This window comes from Phragmites australis, chromosome 5 (assembly GCF_958298935.1).
Source record: "Phragmites australis chromosome 5, lpPhrAust1.1, whole genome shotgun sequence".
Taxonomy (NCBI): Eukaryota; Viridiplantae; Streptophyta; class Magnoliopsida; order Poales; family Poaceae; genus Phragmites; species Phragmites australis.
The window spans coordinates 3,389,199-3,398,920 of record NC_084925.1 but is presented as its reverse complement, the minus strand read 5'-3'; the positions used below and the strand labels follow the sequence as shown (position 1 = coordinate 3,398,920).

The following is a 9,722-nucleotide window of genomic DNA, read 5'->3' as shown; positions in this document are numbered from 1 at the left end:
GATAATGTCCTACGTCTCTTTGCCCTCTCGCTGCAGTATGTTGATTTCCTCTTGCATTTGTTCAAGAGTTCTTCTGTCTTTGTCAGCTCACAAGTGATATTCAGTCGCCTTCTGACTTGCTGCCAAGCTCTTTAGCGTACGCGTCTTCTGTGAAATCTACCTTTCTAGGTCTTAGACTTCTAGCTACGCCGCTCTTTCTGCATCAGTTTCTTCTTCATCGTCATCTTCGTAGTCTTGAAAATGCTCGATGGTTTCATGTTCCTCAACACGAGGGGCCTTTCCTCTTGCAGCTGCCAAAGCTTCAAAATGAGTGCGAAGGCCTTCTTCAACCCTTCGCATCGAAGCATATGCATCTTCCTGGTGAACTTGCTCTTTGTGAACCCGACAGTCTCCGTTGGTCGACACAGCCACAACATTTTCTTCTTCTCGATCTTCCTCAGCTGCTTCAGACGACGTGATGCTTGGAACCACCGCAGTTGAAGGGTTGGTCATGATTGCCCCCCCCCCCCCCCGAAAGCTGTGTTTGTTGTGCCGTTGATTCATCAGTGGCCTTCATCTTCTTTTTGGGTGGCATGGCTTCGTAATGTGTCGATCCCCATGGACGGCGCCAACTATTGGAAACTTGTGTAACCGAACAAAGTGGTGGGTCTTCGGAACCCGGATGTGATCCAAAGGCTTACGGGAAAACACACACAAGCTGGGGAGATGTGCACTGTAATTAATGTCACCCACCTTTTTGATTATAGTGCCACCCTATTTTTAGGTCGTACTCGACTGTTCTTTGTTACAATGTACAATAATATCCCTCTAACTACCATATTCTTAGCATATTCATAGGTATTTTGGTACTATCATAAGCATGCATGTCCTATTTACAATCATGTCCCTCTCGGTCTTCAGTTACCAGCGACGGTCCTCCCTTCACCTGGGCTCCCGAAGGTCTATGGTAGATGGCACCTTCAGCACACCTTTGGTGCACCTTCGGTCAACTTCCTCGTGGCACCTTACGATAGTCCTCGACCGGCTTCCGAAGGCCCGTCGAATGCTTCGCCTACAACGAGACATTCGTCATCCCTTCACCCCCCCCCCCCCAGAAAGCCCAACGAAGGCCTTCAATCACCTTCCAAAGGCTCGACACAGGCTTCGTCGATCCCGGCACCAGTATATGCTCTGGCGGCGCTGAGCGTCAACAAGGTACCTTCTTCGTGTCTGAAGAATTCCTGCAACATGCAACATTACAAATCCACAACAGTCTCACACTTTGTCAGTAAACAGTGTTGCAGAGGCCTTCGACCCTACATCTAAAGGGGCATGTGAGACCATCCTCTGACAGTACTTATAAGATTCTATTTTAATTTCCTTGCTACGCTACTCCCTAGCGTGCAGCCTAACTGGCTAAGCATGTCACGTGCAATGGGCCAAGCGAAGCAGCTACAGCTTTTATGCAATGTAAAGGAACAACGCGGCTTAAACGCCTGCTTAGTCGGCTAGCCTGAGCACCTTTTGAATTTTTATTTTGAGTTTGATCAGAAACTGCTCGTTTTCTAAATGCGGTACGGACTGAATTGACCGATAACTATGATACCGAGCGGTTACCGTCGCATTTTCGAACCCTGGCCCGAAGGCCCATGCATGTGGCACGAAGCCTACTCGATCCAAAGGCCCATGCACGTGGCGCGAAGCCCGTCCGGCCTGAAGGCCTGGTTCAAAGGGCGAAGGCCTGGTCCGAAGGCCCACGAGCGTGGTGCGAAGCCTGTCTGGTCCGAAGGCCTCTCACTCTTTGGAACCAGATCCCTACAGATGATGCCATCTGTTGTAACAAGCATTTCTAGACATACCAAAGGGGTTTATTCCAGGCAAAGAGAGGAAAATAGAGACGAGAGGAGGCTACCCCTTTCCTCTTAATCTCTTGGGTCCTTTATATAAGTAGGAGAAGAGATAAATCTTCATATTTTTTTTGTTTTTGTTGGGTTACAAGTATTATAAAGAGGCGCTTAGGCTTTTATATAAGATGAGATATTACATAGGCCTCTTTCTAAACAGACGCTGATGTACTAGTAGTATTAGTAGCATTAGCATACAGGAAAGAATATTTTTGACGATGTTCTGCCCTGTGACAGATGTATCGATGACAGGAGGAACGATTGGATAAATTTTCGATTTTGCCAACCTAAATTTGGCTGCTCGATCGATCATTGGAATGGATTAATGTCTTTCTACATTTTTTATATATATGAAATCATCGATATGCATGCATAGTTTGTGAGCACTTCACAAATATACACACACTCCAGTTTTCTTTCTTTGTAGGAGAGTCCAGTTTGATTACCAGCATGCGCATCTATGACTTTCCATAGAAATGCACTATCGCCTAGGATCGATGTAAATTGCAGATGACATGAATCCTTTGCAACGAAACGATACTGAGCAAAAGGATATATGGCATGTCATGCACACAACCGACGGCGGTGGCTTATGGACAACAGACGGACAGATTGTGCCAACAAATCGAAATTGTTGGAAGCAGAGATCGTCCGTGCCAACAAATCTCCTTATAAATGGGCTCACATTACGAGTAATGAATCAAGTCGACTAACCATATGGTTCGCTTAACAATTCTGCAGATGATGCCAGGGTACTACGGAGCAAATTTTACCCCTGCTACAACTACAAACTTGTCATGGATCCGAGTCCATTTTAACGCGAGTTCAAAGTGTTCAACATTACATCTTATTCCAAACCACAGCTAAAAAGTAAACGGACGTCAAAATTGCAGCCTTCCTAGGCTACTGGATGATTCTTATTTCTCAGGACATCAGTGCTTGGCGCTGACAAGAGCCATGTGGGCGATCAGATCCAGAACCCGGTTGCTGAAGCAAAGCAAACAGAGCACATGAATCCCTAGGCCAATTGAAGCTTTAATCTTCAAAAAAATGATATGATGATATAATTAGCAAACTCTCACCTGTAACCCCACTCGTTGTCGTACCAAGACACAAGCTTCATGAAGGAAGAGCTCAGCCCAATACCAGCCTTGGCATCGAAGATGCTTGACCTGAGATAAAAGACAGTGATGTGATATCAGGCTATCAGCTACCTTCCCACACAGGACAATATATGTTACGCGAATAGAATTGAGTAATCACCTAGAATCACCAACAAAGTCATTGGAGACAACATCCTCGTCTGTGTAGCCTAGAATACCTTTGAGTGCACCCTCTGATGCCGCCCTGAAGCAAACAGATGATAGGTAAGAACCACTGTAGGTTGCAAACAATATGCACCCGGTTGCTCTCTGCAGAAATCTTAGATGGTATCCATACTGCAGCAGAACACACTTCAAATGAAGTCCACACAAATTTCTAGCGCAGCTAGAGTAACATCAGCAAACAATTGAGCTACCTTTTGTGCAACTGCGCGGCCTAAGGGGAGTAAGATGTTAAACTGAGACATTTTGTTACTGCTCTCTACATCCTACACACTACAACTACCTCCAGTGAATATACAGCATGCATTCTGGAGCTGCACTATGACCATTCTGTGGGCCCTCAAATTATTGAGGGGTGACAACTCCTTTATCAATAAGCATTGTGAGAGCTTACACGGGCGGACCCACAGGGTAGTCCTGGTAGGCCTAGGACTACCCTAGTCCAGCCCTGAGCTCCTTGGTCGGCGCCAGTGACCGGTGACGGGAGCTCAGCTGGCAGGTGCGGTGCCCCTACGCTGGAACGACTTGCAAGACCATCGAAGAAGAAGCAGCCAATTTTGAACCTCATGAGCCATGGCCCAATCGACCTCATGCCCCTAACTGAGTGACCATGGCCCACTCAGCCTCATGCCCAATCGATCCTTCTGCTTGACGCTTCGACCGCTCCCACTCAATCCCTAATCGCCAGTTCGCGACTCGGAGGCGGCGCGGCGCGGGGACTGGGGAGCATGGGCGCACGGCGGCGCGTGTTCAGCGTTCGGCTGGCTGCGGGAGCTCGGCGACGGTGCTCATCAGGCTACGGCGCGGCGGGTGGCACGGCTCAGCGGTGGGAGCTCGGCTCGGCGGCTGGCGCACCGGCATCCAGTGGCCGAGAATTCGGTAGCTCTCCAGTCTCCACTCTGATATATGTAATTGAAATAGAATAGCCATTTATGTTTAGTTTTTGCAACAATATTGACTAGATCCTGGAGTTCTTGTGCAACTCATCATTTTGGTGCCTCAAACACATAATCTTTAGTTGAAAGATTTATCCAATATGCAATGTTTCTATGAAACATAATCTTTAGTTGAAAAAAATAATGCCTTGTATTGTATCATATAATGTATACTTTTTTCACAAGTCGCTATCAAACCAGCTCAACTTGCTCGTCTTGTATGTGCAATGAAAACACAATTTTAGGTAGATGGTTAGGTGTCTTTAGCTATATTGTATCTCAATATCTCAGTAACAGATCAATATTTTTGGATTGATATGATTAGATATCTAGGATTCCTTTGGCACTCCCTGCTAATCCTCTTAATATTTCATCATGTAGGATGGATTAGCACTCCTTCCACTTATGTTTAACTAGCAAGGCCATTAGTGCTTGCCGCAATGTCATGTTTGGACTATTTATATTGCGGTTTTACAAATTTGGGATTTATTGTTGAATTTACGAGATTATACCGAATTACCGAATTTGTATTATCTTTCGTCACTCTATTACCGAATTTATGGTCTTAAAAATTTGGATGCTTACCGTACGAAAAAATCCTGGGTCGGCCACTGGAGCTTATGTATTACTCAGCAAACCAAAAGCTGAAAGGACTAACAAATAATATGCATAAACAACTGAGATAGTTCTACATACTTGATGGCTGCTTTCACATCATCATAGGAGGCGCTTTTCTCGATCCGGCATGTCAAGTCCACAACAGAGACATTTGGTGTTGGAACTCGGAAGGCCATGCCAGTGAGTTTTCCATTCAGCTCAGGTAGGACTTTTCCAACAGCCTGACAGTAAAGCAAAACCAGTCAGCCAAAAAAGAGAAGTTTTATAAGAAACACGGTGTGCCTTTGACTTGAGCTACCTTTGCTGCACCAGTGGAGCTCGGAATTATGTTTTGGCCAGCACCACGTCCCCCTCTCCAATCCTTCATCGAAGGACCATCAACAGTCTTCTGGGTGGCTGAATATATCAAAATAAGCTTTTTCATGAGACCTAATTTGAGGCTGACAAATGATTTATAAACATATAAAGAGTCCAGAGAACAACCAGTAACCAACCTGTTGTGGCATGAACAGTTGTCATGAGGCCCTCAACAATGCCGAATTCCTCATGGACAACCTGCACACCATGGTGAACAAATGAGTGTCATTGGAAAGGCACAAAATATGAACCACAAGAGCCATTTATTGTGATTGTCATGTGCTGTTGTCCGACAGAAACTGAACACTGGTAAAAAGAAAGCCGCAGGAAAAAGGAATGGGGAAGTGACCTTGGCAAGTGGAGCAAGACAGTTGGTGGTGCAGCTTGCATTAGAAACAACATTCATCTTTGGGTCGTAGCGATTCTCATTAACTCCAACTACAAACATGGGAGCATCTGCTGATGGCGCAGATATCACCACTTTCTTAGCGCCACCCTATGAACAAGGCAGCAGAAACCTCACCATTTTGTACAATACAAAAAGATATGTAGTTTGCTAATTAGATGGTATTGTTAAAAACTGGTATACAAACCTTTAAGTGCGCTGCTGCTTTCTCAGTCGTCGTAAAAACACCAGAAGATTCAACAACATATTCAGCTCCATAGTTACCCCATGGAATGTCTGCAGGATCTCTGAAAACATTGAAGCGAGAAGTTGCAAGTTCTTAAGTACATATGTAACAAAAACTAAGAATCTTGGGGCTCAAATGGTAAAATCTACAGAACAAAGAAATAGTAATGCAAAATCACAACAAATCATTATATGACTGAGAAGTGCAAAAGAAGAGTGTGGTGCAGTATTCCAGATATACAACAGTGCAGTGCCTGTGCTCCAGAAATAGCATAAATGCAATGTTATAAATATTGTACATATACATGAAAACGCTGTACATTGTAACAGACTAATCAAATTTTTGATACTGCATGACATGCTTGCAAGTTATAAAGTGTGCTGGGATGTGTCTAAGAAGCAGGCTGAAATAAGCATTCCCAAGTGATCAAAAGTAATTCAAGCACAAGCCATCTAATAGCACAGAAATAGAGATATGACCATACGAGTCTGCAAGAATTCACCGAATCCAACTTTACTAGCACGATTGCAAGAGAACAGTGTCGTGTACAATAAACAAATATAATATTAAGACTAAGGACAACAGCAATACAATCAGATAATCCTGATGTAGTCTCAGATGTCAACATTACCTTTTGTTTGTAATTGTAATTTTCTTCCCATTGATCTCCAGTGTTGACTTATCCACAACATAAATAGAACCTTTAAATGGACCATGAGTGGAGTCATACTTGAACATATATGCCTGCAAAAGGGGAAGATTACGAAGAAATATAAATACAAACACAGCCAATGCTACATCTCATGCATAGATGGAGTTGTTACTCCCACAGTGAAGGAAATGTAATAGTAAAATTAAGGGAAAACTGCAAAAAAAAACCCAAAAGTCACTTGGATTTTGACTTCCCCCCCCCCCCCAAAAGTTGTTTTGTTGCAAAAAAAACCCCCAAAAGTTTGACTTTGTTGCAAAAACCCCCCTAAAAATTCAAAAAAATAAAAAAATCATTAAAAAATTTCTAAAAACAACTAGAGACAATTCTAAGACCTTCTGTGAAATTTGTTTTCAAAAATAATATCCTTTGCATCATATTTCATGGAGAGGAAGTTTGGAAAAAAAAGAAAAATATGCAGCTCATTTATTAACTCATGTTATTTTAACTTTCTCATGTCTACCATTATTTTTCCTACACAAATAATTGTTTAAGTAAACTAATAAAAGTGGTTTCACTAATTTTGGGGGTGTTATGGATTAGTTATGAATTAATCTATCTGCAACACATTTACTCAATCCTGCACGTTACAATAACTATTTCAAGATTTCATGTATTTTTACAAGATAGAGGGTCATGTAAGAAGACTAAAAAATTTTGTTTCATGATTTTTGGATTAGTAAATAATTAACTATGCATTTAACTCGAATTAATAAATGAGTTACACGTTTTTCTTTTTTTTCAAACTTACTCTCCATAAAATATGATGCAAAGGATATTATTTTTTAAAACAAATTTCAGAAAAGGTCTTATAATTGTCTCTAGTTTTTTTTAGAATTTTTTGTGATTTTTTTTAAATTTTTTTGAATTTTTGGGGGTGTTTTTGCAACAAAATCAAACCTTTGGGGGGTTTTTTGCAACAAAACAATTTTTGGGGGGAAAGTCAAAATCCAAGTGACTTTTGGGGGGGGGGGGGGTTTGCATTTATCCCTAAAATTAAATTTGGCAAATTCCCATGTGCTGCATCATTCCGGTGGACAATTTGCATTCACTGAACAGATAAAATAGGGAAGGCAGTTGCAAAAAAATTGGAAAAATGCTTTTGTACGTGAAATACAACACATTATAAAGGAACTTACACTAATTGTCTTGTGAAGCCCCATGCATATCATATATAAGCAACTTATGTGAAAGCACATGAAGAACATCATCAATGAGGTAACAGGAAATATAGCTTGCATCAGATTAAACAGGATTTTTTTTCCAAATTCTACACTGTAACCGTGCATCTCAAATCAGGTGCAGCAGCTCTCAAAGGACCAGAAGGAAGATGCAAGCAAAAATCTAACCCTTGAAAATTTGAAAACAAATTGTGCATTGCTGTTAAGTGAAATGTCCAGACTCCAAAATATGAAATATTATAATTAAATCATTTCACATTGCTGCCTTACCATGTACTTAGCATCGATGAAAGGATCATTCACAGCCACAACTTCAATATCGTCTCTGCCAGTTGCAATTCGCAAGACCAACCTACCAATCCGTCCAAACCCTACAATAACAAGAAAGAGGGGTAAGAACAAATCAGAAATATATCTACTTCACCTACTTTATATTTGTGGTACCGAACCGCAAAGTAACTCAGTAAACCAAGAATGATTCAGTTGCTCAATGTGGTTAGCTAGTGCAGCAAATACTCAACTGAGAACTAAAAACTGTCTTTGTAAAACCATATAACATGATATCTAAACTAGTGCTGCAATGCATCCTTTATATTAGCGTAAAAGGCAGGCCAAGCATCATGTCAAAATGCATTGACCAACAAGGCCCAATAAGGTGAATGGTTGATCTGTCCCATCCAGAATTCCAGGTTAGAACGTTTTTTTTTTTTTTTGCATCGACTTATTTCATACTTTATTTCCTAGTATGTACATAAAGAACTCACCATTGATGCCAATCTTCGTCTTCTCCCCACTTGAATATTCTACAGACAAACAAAAGAAAAACAAAATTATAAATCCACCGCAGGCTGCACAATTCTATGCAAATATTTGGTTGGTGAACCTGACAACTTACGTGGGACAGAAGGGGGTGCCTGTGTAGCTATCGCCCTCAGCGGTTCAATGCTCCTAGCACTTGAGTTCACAAGAAGTTAGACAGACCATATCAACATCTGAAAATAGCGGTTACTATTACAAGGTAACGAGAACAAGGCATCAGAAGCAGGTGCTTACGCCGAAGAGGAGGCCTTGATGGAGGGAAAGCCGCAGCCGAAGTGAGATGAGCCGGTGCTCCTTACGCACGACACCTACACCATAGCAGCTAAATCGCATCAACGGGGGATTGCAGTTTGCTATGAGATTAGTAGCGAGTTCCCCAGAATCAAACAGGAGTGTACAGTTTTCTGGAATCAGCATTAGTAATGAAACAGTAAAGCAGAAATGCTACCAACGCAGGAAAATATATTGCGATTTTGGCCTAGCACACGGCTGAAAGTTCCACCGAACCAAACCAAACAAGGATCGGAACAAAATCTAGGCGCAGAAATAAAACACGAAAGGAACTCGCAACCCACCCACGCGAGCTCCGGTAAAATCGCTAATAAAACCTCGAAAATTCAGGGTAGGGGGAGGGGTGGGCGGGAGCACGGGCACCGGCAGGTATACCTTGGCGGGGTCGGCGGCGGCGCGGGATCCGGCGGCAACGGTCGCAGCGCGGAGTGGGGCGGAGAGCGCCGCCATGGGGAGGGGAATGGGCGGTGTCGGGGCGCGTGGGTGGTGCGCTAGGGTTCGACGGAGGCGGGAGGGGAGAGAGGATTTGGCTTTCGGGGGCGCGGAAGCGTTGGCGGCGGAGGCGACCGGGGGAGGGGAAGGTGGCGGTGGGGCTGAAGCGTTCAGCGTTCCAATAAAAAGGGGTGGCCGCCACGCTGGTAGGTGGGTGGCTGCCCGTGCGCCGCTTCGTTAGGCTCGGCTCTCTGATACGGAAATGCACTTCCGCATATCTTAGATACGCACAGTCTATCTGAATTATTTATAACATTAATTTGATATTCATTTCTTTATTAATTTTCTTATTTATTTAAAAAATCATTTACTCTTTTAATATAAATCTTAATCTAAATGAACCGTATTATAAATCGAGCTGGTAGAATTTTTCCTTTGCCTCTGCTCTGCTCGCCTACCAGCTACCCCCACCCACCAACCTCCCAGACTCTGGGCTCTTGATCTACACCCCGACTACCCCAAAAAGGACAAGTACGGTCG

At 43.1% G+C, this 9,722-nt stretch overlaps 1 protein-coding gene across 1 annotated transcript; it reads right to left on the bottom strand.

The window, feature by feature from the left end:
- Window positions 1–2,514: 2,514 nt before the first annotated feature.
- LOC133918444 (glyceraldehyde-3-phosphate dehydrogenase GAPCP1, chloroplastic-like) lies at window positions 2,515–9,412 on the bottom strand. The gene is made up of 14 exons (XM_062362328.1): window positions 9,126–9,412; window positions 8,694–8,767; window positions 8,536–8,594; window positions 8,405–8,443; window positions 7,911–8,011; window positions 6,382–6,494; window positions 5,712–5,811; window positions 5,468–5,614; window positions 5,256–5,316; window positions 5,060–5,157; window positions 4,840–4,982; window positions 3,147–3,230; window positions 2,966–3,055; window positions 2,515–2,870 (listed from the first exon to the last, which is right to left on the bottom strand). Exons 1-14 carry the CDS (start codon window positions 9,198–9,200, stop codon window positions 2,816–2,818), a joined length of 1,239 nt encoding a protein of 412 aa, XP_062218312.1. The 5' UTR covers window positions 9,201–9,412; the 3' UTR covers window positions 2,515–2,815.
- Window positions 9,413–9,722: the final 310 nt, after the last annotated feature.

What these genes read in the sequence shown, in the direction of transcription:
- LOC133918444 (XM_062362328.1), bottom strand. Translation starts at nt 9,200, where the DNA reads ATGGCGGCGCTCTCCGCCCCACTCCGCGCTGCGACCGTTGCCGCCGGA. An exon ending in GATGTGAAAGCAGCCATCAA is followed by an intron (nt 3,231 to 4,839) that starts GTATGTAGAACT and finishes TGTTTGCTTCAG; the next exon opens with GGCGGCATCAGAGGGTGCAC. An exon ending in GACAACGAGTGGGGTTACAG is followed by an intron (nt 2,871 to 2,965) that starts GTGAGAGTTTGC and finishes GCTTTGCTTCAG; the next exon opens with CAACCGGGTTCTGGATCTGA.